The following is a 12,298-nucleotide window of genomic DNA, read 5'->3' as shown; positions in this document are numbered from 1 at the left end:
TCTTTTCTGTTACAATTGTTTTGATATTTTTCTTAATTTTTATTTCCCACTTCATTCGTTGTTTGCATGTATTGTACGATGTAATAAAATTATATTGGGCGGCTTGTTTAGCGTGTTTTATTGAGTATTATCGTAGCGTCGTAGTCACGGCTCGAAATCGTATTTGCTACGCCCAAATCGTGTATGTTGGTATCTCTGTATAGACCATGTGACCTTGTACATTCTTTCAGTATTCTGGCAGGCACAATACTACACAGGTCCTATGGGAAAGTTGACATTTTGCGTCATAATTTCCACACAAATCAAAGAATTATGAAAGTAAAAGCTGGACAAGTTTTGAGATGTGCCCCTTTTTAATCATATCAAAAGTTGATAAGAATTAGACAGTGCAATCTCCATAAAATATAAGATTCTATGATTTCTTCCATTGAGCTGTGTACAAATCCTGCCTGCAGGAAGTCCAGGCTCTGTGGCTCTTTTGTAAACATGTGATGTCACAGGTCACATCGTCTATACACTGGTTGGATAGGGAAGAGCAGCTCCCAATATGAAGTATTAGCCTGCGAGTACATCACACCAGATCATCAATTTGAACAATATTTTCTGACTCACATGAGCGTCACTAAGTGATGATTTAAGAAGCCGATAATATTATTCCCCTTTAAATAATAGAAACATAAGGAAATGAATATCCACTTACTATTTTTGGAGTTTGTTTACAATAAACTGTAGAGTTGCTTCAACATCTGGATGGTTACACGTACAGACAACTTTCTCCCCAGTATTTGATAACGTCTGCGCTAACAACTAAAACAATGAACAAAAAGATAAATTACATTACTGTGAACAGTAAAGCTATGAGATAGAAGAAAAACAAATTCAATGACTGCTAAGAAATAATCTAAAGCTTGTCTTTTGCTATTTTCATTTATTAGTGTTTGAAGTGAACATCAGCTGTAGCAGAAAGGATCACTTAACTCCTTCTCTGCCAAGGTCGTACATGTAAGACTCATGTGATGTATTCTGAAAGTGCCATTATCGTACATGTACAATCTATTGTATGTACATGTACTCACAAAGTATTATAAATAGTACATGTACAACCCATAATGAACATGTTATTAAGAGAGAGTTATCACTCAGGAAATTGACTTTGGGATAACTGATGCAACACACATCAGCAAGTAACAATTTGTTTTTGCAACAAAACAAAGACTAAAAAAGATGGGCATTTTAGGTTTGAAATGCAAAAAAAACACCCAAAAACAAGCACTGAAACAGATGACAGTGACAAAAATAATAAATAAAATACAAAAACAGAACCAAATTGTAAAAAGTGAAAATGTAAAAAGGCATTGATAAAAAGCCCCGAAATACAATAGTTGGCAAAATGTGCAGAACTAAGATAGAAACATTGTTGAAAGTTTGTAGAACACCCATCACCAAGATGGATTTTCACATTTTTATAATTTTGAGAGAAAATGAAGCCCTAATAAGTTACTTATCAATACTTCTTTCAATTCAACTTTAAAAATCAATGACCCATATAATAAAAAACAAGCACGCACTGATCTCACAATTGAATCAAATATGTCATATTAATATTTAATATTAATATTTAAACTACCTTGATAAAAATTAACCAGTGATTGAAAAATGTATGAATTTGTGTAAGTCTTGTATCCATACCCTGCCATGCTTCTCCAGCACACTGACTAGTATGACTCGATCGGGTATCTGACCATCTGCTAGCCCCTGCCATAGATCTGTGAGTTGTTCAGCTAAAGGTGGTATGCCGGGATGCTGATAAAATGATAAAATAAAACACAAAGTTAAATTTATTCACTCGTCTGTCCTATGTTACAGGCAAGATACACTTTTGGTAATGACTCCACAAGTTAAAAACCACAAAACTTACTTGGTAAGCACTGAAGAGCTGTTGACATTTAAAAACATTGTGAGAAATGACTCCCTTTGAAGTAGTGTAGTTTTAGAGAAAAATTTTAATTTTCGCCCCCCCCCCCCAAAAAAAAAAAAGCATAAAGCCTTTTTTCAGGCATATGAAAGTGCATAACTCTATGCATAATTCAACGTGACGCTCTTGTGAAAATATCGTGACACTTTTTGCTATTTTCTCAACAAGAAGACACTATTTTCAGATAAAATTTCCCTATGTGACTTTATTGTCTCTTTTCCTTAATAATTTGCCAATAAATCAGTTTGATGTTGACAAAAACTTATCCATCACCCTACCTCAAACAAGAATTCTCTAAATTGACCCAATTCACGAAACGTCACCACCTCAGTGCTTATTTGCTGTGCAATGTTGCAAGTCACATTCCCTGTGTGTTACATTTAAAGTGACCCACACACAGTTAGACACACAACTGTCTTACTAGCAATATGAAACTCAAAATCTCAGACCATCTGTAGACAGTGACCCCAAATGACGCCAATGCTAAGGGGTCTACATTAACATTCAATGAAACCCACATTCATAACAGCAATCCAATAATCAATTTCAGTTCTCCCGTAAAAAAATCCATCCCAAAAGTTGTCAAAACGATCATAAAATAAAAAGCTTGATATTTTACAGTTCTCCATCACTCAGGAAACATGTTTTGATAACTTGCACTATAAATTACCAGCTTTTAACCAAATGGGTTTCACATGGAGCGTACCAACAGTGGGCGGTCACGATACATACAGAACCACGTCTACTGTTTATTAAAGGCTTGACGTTAACACTAGTCAAGCTGAACACCGGAGGACAGATTATAATCGCTCTGCATCAACTCCAAAATGTCATTATTCTTAAAGTGCAACTGCATTTAAATTACATCTTTCATATTTCTGATGAATTATTGTCTAGCAGTTTAGGCTGTTGTCAGGATCGCGCGCGTTTAATTTTCCCGCTGCTACAAACCGCACCCTCCTGTATTTTTCCAGTGCTTTTTTTTTGTGTAACATAGGACGCTTTTTTCGTTGTCACAGTACATTACGTAATACATCGGCCCCGTTATTGTCCCCGTTTAGTTCTGTTATTGTTGTTGTTTAGTCTGTCGTTGTTGGTGTTTGTTCTTTTGTTGATTTTGGGAGTTTAGTAGTGAGTGAGTTTGCTAGTGAAATTGAATGTTAGTTTGATCAGAACGATTTTGATCGGCGATCTGAGAGCATGTTTTGATGGTGAGTGTTTAGAGACTGTACCAACTGCGTGAAGCTTCCTGAAGCAACAGGTAGACAGTCAACAAGAATTCTGTCTTGTTTGATCTGTGATCCAAAAACTATAGGCAAAACAGAGCCATAGTAACGATTCTTCCTAACCCCGGTCGACACCGCAACACTCAGCCTGAAGACGCCTCAAGTTAGTTCGCCCGCACAATAACCATGGCCATTATTTGGGGCTTCGATCTCCCGTCCATGAGACTCCCTATTTGAGATGAACTGAAAGACGAGGGCCGCTGTGAACTCCTGAAGTGGAGACTAAACTTAACGTCATCTGTATGATGTCATACTAGACTGCGTGCCAATCGCCATTCATCGTACGTGAACGTACAGGGAGACTAAAGACTATAGAGACGAGCTACCGTAACTTTGAAGTACAAGTATCTGTGATTTTTATTCAATAATTGATAGAAGATTGCTTTGGCCAATCGATAATAAGTGATTCAATTGACTGTGGGTTTAACTAATGATTACACCGATTTACCCAATGTTGTACATAATTGTAAATAATTTTTGTTGTAAATATATTATCTAAATTTAACATGGTCTCATGTAGTCATTTCTTTGTGTGTTTTGTTTAGTTTATTACTCGGGGTCATCACTCATTAGTTCTTTTATATAATATTGGGGATAGTGGTGACAGCTGTGTCCAAACTAGCGGCTGTGGATACAGCTATATGACTGTTGCTGAGGGTGTTGCTAGAGGATGTCCTATACCTCAACGCATGATGACCTGGCAATCCAGCCGTAGCCGTAGTCACCAACTTATGAATTAAAGGCAAGCCGTGTCAGCAACAATGGCTTTGTACATGGCTATGGGTGACAGCCAATGGTTCAATAGCCACTGTTAAATTGTGTGCGTACACATATACATGTATTGCCAATTTCCACTTAATAATCACGAAAGAAATAAGCATGGGTAAGATTTTATGAACGTCAAATTCCTGGAAATCACTTGTAAGAATGTGTTCCCATTTAGTTCCAGACCAAGAGCCTCCCACATGTTCATTAGACCGATCCAGTAGGCTCCGCCCACGACGCACGTGTGAGCAAGAACACGTGAGCCTCTCCAATGCCTTTCTGCACAACTCTGCCGCGCCCACCAAGATACGCGCACGCATGTCGGACCTTATTTGTCGGACCTTCGTTGGGTTGTGATTGGTCAATACGCAATCGGGCGGAGCTTAGTGGATCGGTCTATTCAGGAGGTTAACAGACTCTGTGCATTATCAGAAATACAAAACTACAGGTTCAGACACATTGTGGACTAATCCATTCAGCTTTTGCTGATCGTGTCACTTCTTTCAAGAAAAGGAGATCTTGGGAAAATCTTGAAATAAGGAAAATTTCTGAAAAATCTAAAGCATGACAGAGTTAAACTTTGAAGATTTGCATCTGACAATAGTATATAATGATACCAGTATACTAGTAAGAACAAATCAGGCATGAAATTTGGTTCATGAAAAAAAGGTGAAAATGTGAACTCTTCATTTAAGTTCAAGGACTGACCTACATGAACATGGTGTAGGGTTTAATATCCTTTTCAGGCTATTTAGTCTAATTTTTCCAAGGGCAAACTAAATTAGAAATCAAAATAGTAAGAAGAATATATCATGTCTGATTAATGTAGACTTATTTCTAACATTCCAAAAAGCAATCAGTGGCTTGAATCCTTGCCTTACCTTGTGGTCAGCTTTGCCAAAGCTGCTGGCCTTCTCCAAAGACTTGGCCTGGGTATGTGACCCCTGACCCGTTGACGACCCCTGTGAACACACAGAACCCTCTTTGGTTAGGGTTTTGGGTGCTGATTGGCTGTGGTGTCTCTTCTCTTTCTGGTTGGTGCTGTTATTAACGAGGGGGACAGTCCTCTCGTTGTTGGGGGAGGGGGTGGTTTTCATCAGGACCAGGTTCCCCGGGTCGCTTTGGTGGGAGATGATGCTTTCGCTTCGGTTGGCAAGAGAGGGTGGGTTATCCGACCATGGAGTTGTGTCATCCTCTACACCGAAATCCTATAAAAGAAAAAGGTAGCAAGGTTACAGAAGTTGAAAGTTAAAACACAGAGAAAAAATATATATATATGCAAGCACATCCGAATATTTCTGCTAGTCTACAAAATAAAACTCTCTTAACCTCTACAAACCCTAAAACACTAAAACAGCTTTGCATGAAAGTTTGGGTTTTGTTGGATGTTGGATGTTATATTTGCATTGGGGATATAGATAATAAGTAGGGTAGATGGCCTTAGCTTTCGATCCAAACCGGACCTTCTTCAGAGGCATAACACAAGTACAATGGGCATTGGGGATATAGAACATAATTTGTTAATACCCTTTAATACACAGATGTGTGTAATTAAGCACTGCACACTCTGTACTTTCTCAGGTTCTTTGGGTTTTGGTTGGTCATATTAATGACTACATGGGTAATTTCCTTTAAAGGCAACTTCAGCATTTAAAAAAAATAACTAAATCAAAATTAATGGCACGGCAAACTAACAACCCAAGATAGTTTTTTCCAAACAAATCACAAGCCAGACTTGCCAAAATCATAACACATTTTGTTTCACTTTTAAGTTGTTAAACAACCAAGGATGAATTAGTTCTTTGAACAAAGTAGAACTATTTTTAGGCCAAGTACTACTGATCTACATGTGTACATGTGGTGTACAATTCAGGCTGTTTAATTATAATTTTTCTGATTTTCGGAGAGCACATAACAAAATCAGAAATCGAACTATCAAGCCTAAACAACACAAAATCCGTCTGCTAAAGTAAGAACAAAACACTAAAACCAGCACCTTTAAAATGAACCCCGCGAACCCAACTCAAACAGAATTAGGGATGAGTAAAAACAGAAACAAATACTCAAAAATGAATTCATTTAACTAAGTTTTTGTTTCATAGTCGATATGATGATATTGAATTAAATCCTTTTAATGTCCGCTGGGAAACCACTGCCCAAGGTCGAACCCTGGAGTGATTCACGTTAATAAAGTAACAACTTCCACCTCTGCGTAGGATGAAAAAGTTGTCAATTATATATAAATGTTGACACACTTTTGAAGGCTACCACCACAAACTACTCCCAAGAAAATGAGAGCAATGTCATGAGGAGAGAGATGATCAAAATGTTTCTAAATTCAGAAACTTGGGGGGATAGGAACTATTTGATGATATTAAAAACACACAAAAAAAAGGTAAGTGGGCTAACGTTTCGACAATAGCAGAGTCTTTCAAAATGCCGGTCCCATTGTAAAGTTCAATTCAGTTCAATTCAATTCAATTCAATTCAATTCAATTCAATTCAAAGCAACAGTTTTTTTCCACATACATGTACATGTAACATCATTCATCATAATCAAATACAGCCAATGAATGTGGAGGCACGTTCCCAAAAAGCAGGTCCTGCAAGGAACAGCCTACAAAAGTAAACATAATATATCTAACATGTACAATATGGGCAGGTCCCAAAGTTCAGCATAATGAAATGTACATTATGCATTATAGGTTTTGTGGTGGACAGGTCCCGTATTGTGGCAGAAAGTTGGTGTTCTGTGTTGTTTACGTCTCATTGTAAAGAAAAATATTTAAGGCATAAGGAAATGAGCATCAATGAAATATATTTTATTGTAGGTTAAGCCTAGTTTAAACTTCACGCGAATAGTGAAAGTGTAACATACTTAAAACAATAATCTAGTCAACATAATGGATAATTATGGGACTCTAAAAATACACAGGTTTGGTTATTTCCCTCATAAACACGTCATATACTGAATCAAGAATATAAAAATGTGATTTTTGTTGTCAATGAATACACGTATTTGACTTTCCAATGGAAAATTCAATTCACACCGCAAAGTTAGCACTTGAACAGAATCAAATTCAATCAAATGTAATTTTAAGAATATGATAACAACAACCTTCAATGCCTACAAAATTACATCCTGCAACAGGTCATTCATTTTGGCAAATTAGGACCAACATAAAGTTCAAATGAGTAACCTATTTATCGGTACACTATGAGGAATAATTGCTTGTCAACTGAGATGACGTTCAGTCTACAGGACCCAAAATGACACATTTCAACTTTCCTGGCACTGGCCCAAAACCATAAATATTGGTCATCAAAAAAAACCACGTTCTGACATTTACAATTAACAAGTTATATGTACATCATTTGTTTTGAGTCAATACAGCCACATCGATCATGTACCTATTTTGTGGCGTGTTGTGTCCGAGCGGTTTAGTTCATCGGACCCAAGTGTTGTCAGCAGCAGATTGTGGGTTCGATACCCGGTCATGACACTTGTGCCCTTGTGCAATTGCTTTGTAAACAGTTGGAAATTAGGGTTACACAGCTCAGCTGGCACAGTAACCAAGAGGTTGCCTGTTCAAATCCCACTATGGTCAATTTTTTTATTTAATTTTTTATTTGGCTAACGGTTGATAATTAATATATACTTTAACAATATAATAGGCAAAATGTTTGCTTTTGTTTTTCAGTAATAAAGTCAAAAAGTGTACGCACACCCAACATTATGATCTCACTTATAAAGGTTGTAACACAACGATTATCAATTAAGTTGTCAAGTTAGTCACCAATTCTACAGGTACATGTATTGCTGAACAGACACATGTGATAATATCACCTGACAGAACAGACCTCAGCCTCATAATAAAACAGGCCCACGGGTCTGAAGAAGAGATACACCAAACGTCTGAATGGCATGACTCACTGTATGACATTATTCATGACATCTCTTTTGGACTGGAACCTGAAACTACTCTTTGCGGTTAAAGGCATTGTGATTTTGAAACCGTTTGATTGCTTTAATCCTATATAAAAAGTTGTTGTATACATTAAAAATTAACCTGAGAAAAAAACTTCATTCCAAAAGGTGGTCATATTTTTGAGATATTGAGAAATGTCCACGCATGAACAATAATCCTTGTAGGAATACACATTCTGAGAAGAGCTACAGAAGAGCTACGCGCAGTAATCTTCTAATATTTAAACTTTGTGGGATGAAAACTGATACCTTTTCCCATAAACGCAGTACTTCAAAGTAAAATGTTTTTAAAACGCGTTATAATAACTCAAGCAGCTGTACTTCTTACCACGTAAGTTTTTATTGCAAATAATTTCCGGTCATTAACAAATGTGTACAGACTCTATAGGGGAGGATTAAAGCATTTGTAACGACACGCTTTTCATTGTAAGTGGATTTAGAGTCAATTTAAAGTGACATGACTGCCTGTTGAGAAACATTACGCCAGACGAGGGGGATCATCTGCAAATCTTTTGGATACTTTTGGTTTATTTTTGACACACTGATTAATCTGTTGTAGACATGGTCAAGGATAAGTGGAGCTTGGTTTAAGGGAACACTGTGGACGCACTGTTTCTTACTTTCCAGTGAAACCCATTTTTCAGATCCTGTATAACATGCTAACACATTTGGACCTTTGTGCTGTTTTCTTTTAAAAAGGAACTAGTCAACTCAAAGTATACCAATTGGGATCATTCTGCTGCTGGGGATCGTGCAATTTACACAAATGCCCAAAACCTTTGGAACCTTCATTAAATTCATTCAGCTGAGTCACTTGAAGTTTTCAAGAAACAAATATCAACAATTTTCTGTTCAATGGTTGGTTTCAAAGGAACAACTTTCTTTACCATTTTTAGTGCCATTATTTATTCGCTTTTTGTACTAATTCATGTAAGGAGCTGTCAGCCTGGTGTAAGAGCGCTCTATAAATGCCTGTTATTAATATTATTTCAGACTCAAATTAACCAACGATTTTGTATACCCTTACCAATCCTGTATAACACCCTTAATAACAAACTTTCTGAATTCAGATTGTACATATGAAAGAGCATATGTATCACGTGCAAATCACATAAATGTTACGCTAAGGGTTTTTAAACATAACAATTGAAATTTATAAGAAAAAAACAAATAAAAAAATAAAGAAAAAAGCCACAAGTGTTTATAAAGATGAATCATTCACGCTGACATGATTGTGAACATCTTGTGTCATCTAATCTCAGAAAAACTGATGACATGGCTGATGAGAGTACTCCATTAATCATCAATCCCCACAGAGTCAAAATGCGTCAATATGTGCGTATACATATATACATCATGTATGTACTCATATGGGATTTGAGGTATCAACATACTTTTGGTTTGCGGTAACACCATGTGTGTGTATCTACTTGCCAGGTAGATTATGCTCTTTTGAGAACTTGTCTTGCTTTATGTTCTACTACAGCGGAGCAGATTTTCGGAATTAGTGAAAAACGCGCGTCACTGCTCATTATTGGCTTGACTTGTTTGTACTCGCATTTGTATTAAAGACATCACCACAATGGACACATAATGCACTATACCACTGGCTTTATGCAAGAGAATGAATAACTGAAGTTATTGTCGCAGTAGTAATTCTTTGGGGTTGAACAAAGACAAATTTGACTAGGGATGGACGTGAACCTGTGACATCTGTATTAATGTGCCAGTCCTCTACCGACTAAGCTATCTAGCTCTGTCAATATCTTTATTCGGGGTGCTACAGACTGACACCTCTGAACAAAGAAATTGACAAAATATAGAGACCAATTTTCAAAGACCTGCTGCACCAAACTCTGCCTAAACTAAGGATTAATCTTAGGACTATAGACCTTTTACACGGTGTGGTCATCTTGATGTTACTCCATTCAAACTCATTGTAACCAAACTAAGAATTTTAGCATTCATTACTAATATTGGAAACAGGGAACATGACCAAGATGGTGACAGTGTGATAAAGGTCTATGGACAAGTTATGTTCCATATCCATAAACGTTAGGACGCATTGAACCCATCCCAAGTTAGATCCTAGCATTTTATAAAATTGGCTGCTGGTTCTTGACCGCTTTACCTCAACTTCGTCTTACTAAAATTGTCAAGAACCAGACCTTAGCCAGTTTTTTTTTTAATACTAGTTTAAAACCTCTTTACTTCACTTTGATTCCCTTATTATAACTACTGGTGATTTACTTACCCCAGAACTACCAGAGTCTTTACTGTTGCCGTTGTCATCACGACATTGGTCTATCAGTGGGAACTGCTCCATTTCTTCAGCCATCGTACTCGATGTGGGAATTCCTTGAGAGAAAAACGGCCTGAAAAAGATTGTCAAGTAAAAGAAATATCACTCAAATGTCATCAATTGACTAAAACCCGCGCAGTACATACATTCATTCCAACCATGAAACTCAAATCAGTGAAATATATTTAAAGGTACTGAACACTGTTTGGTAATTGTCAAGTATTCTCAATTGGTGTATCCCAACATTTATGTAACATAAAAGAACAAATCTGTGAAAACTTGGACTTAGTTGGTCATCCTACCTGCACAAATTTGTGTGTTGAAAAACAGCAGGGTGTTTTTTATTACAAGATGCCCAAAAAGTCTTTAAATAATTGAGCGAGAAATTATGTATTTCTCAAAAACTAGGTTACTTCAGAGGGAGGTGTTTCTCACAATGTTTTATACTATCAACAGCTCCCCATTGCTCATTACCAAGTAACTTTTTAATGTTAACAATTATTTTCAGTAAATACCAATAGTGTCCAGTGTCTTTGAAATGTATGTCATGGGTTTGTTAATACTCCAAAAATGAATGACCATTGAAACTGACTTCGCCGTTGAAAGGCAATGCAGATGTTGATGGTAAAAAATTGTTCTGAGAAATTATTCCCTTCGAAGTATTATGAAGTAATATGGTTTGATAATTTTGCACCAAAAAACATTTGAATCATGATTCATGCATGCTATATCTCAGATTCACTGTGGGTTGGTGTCTGTTTGTAAATGCTGCGGCCAAAGATGCAGTTGTTACGTAAACGGATTTGACGTTCTTATGAAAATACTATGATTTTATTTTGCCGTTTTCTAGCAAGTAAATAGAAGCTGTAGTCAGCAGAGATTTTCACAAATGACGTTGTATTTTCTTCATAAGTTTGCCTATAAATAAGCAATTACGTAAACAAAAACCAATCTACGACACTACATTTAAATCTGTATTGTGCGCGTATGTGTTTCAAAGTCAAAGATCATTACAAGATTTTAACAATGTTTCAGTCTTTTCATAAACTTTTACCAAAAACACGTAGGCCTATGCAGGATTGTCATTTTTTGTTTACAATATTTCCCATCAACCAAACCTTTCACTCACATATTCGCCCTGAGTGCTTTCTTTCAAGAAAGGAAATGAAATGCCAACAATGGGTTTGCAATTCAGACGAATCACAGACACAATTTTGTACATTAAATGTACAATTTGTAGTGGTTGCCATGGCAAATTTGAGGTTAGTAATACTGTGCAATCTGCAAAGGCTTCTTCAAAGGAATGCATATTTCCTTCAAGCTGCTTTTATCAATCCTCTAGACGGTTGGCCTTTCTCGATATGTTAAGTAGATTTTACAGGGTTGTATTAAGGGCGACGTGTCTTCATATACCATTGGTAAAAATATAACTAGGCTGACAATATCATTAAAGGACTGTTACAGAATTGGTAAGAAGCAAAAATCGTGAAGATCACAGATTTACGATGGATTACATAAAGTGCTTACACTGCCAGCAGCTATTATGCTAGCAAAACCAATTCTGTTAGTTCTTTAAACATAAACAAAATCTGAAACTGATAAATGTTGTTAGCAATAGTGTATGGCTGTTTATTGAAGGCAGTTGACACTATTGGTAATTATTCAAAATAGTTATTGGCATAAAACCTTTCTTGGTGACGAGTAATGGGGAGAGGTTGATGATATAAAACATTGAGAAACGGCTCCCTCTGAAGTGCCATAGTTTTCGAGAAAGAAGTAATTTTCCACAAATTTGATTTCGAGACCTCAAGTTTAGAACTTGAAGTCTTAAATTACCAGTAGTGTCCACTGCCTTTACAATTGTCAACCATATAAGTTAATTGCTTAAATTTTGTAAAAATCATGAGTGGCAGGGCCCAGCGTACATTGTCTAGTACAAACTGGTATGGTCTAATAATTAGCACCACTTATCAACTTGCCTT

At 36.6% G+C, this 12,298-nt stretch overlaps 1 protein-coding gene across 4 annotated transcripts in view; it reads right to left on the bottom strand.

Moving 5' to 3' along the window:
* Nucleotides 1-12,298, bottom strand: part of LOC117288475 (phosphofurin acidic cluster sorting protein 1-like) — an 82,275-nt gene that overhangs the window by 17,806 nt on the left and 52,171 nt on the right. For all 4 annotated transcript variants that reach the window (XM_033769356.1, XM_033769378.1, XM_033769363.1 and 1 more), the window contains exons 9-12: nt 10,269-10,389; nt 4,908-5,234; nt 1,690-1,803; nt 701-807 (exon numbers count right to left, since the gene is read on the bottom strand). In XM_033769356.1, the coding sequence (XP_033625247.1) occupies nt 701-807; nt 1,690-1,803; nt 4,908-5,234; nt 10,269-10,389 (669 nt within the window). The remainder of the gene's footprint in view (nt 1-700; nt 808-1,689; nt 1,804-4,907; nt 5,235-10,268; nt 10,390-12,298) is intronic.

Source organism: Asterias rubens, chromosome 1, assembly GCF_902459465.1.
Source record: "Asterias rubens chromosome 1, eAstRub1.3, whole genome shotgun sequence".
NCBI classification, from domain to species: domain Eukaryota; kingdom Metazoa; phylum Echinodermata; class Asteroidea; order Forcipulatida; family Asteriidae; genus Asterias; species Asterias rubens.
This window is presented reverse-complemented; position numbering and strand designations above follow the sequence as displayed.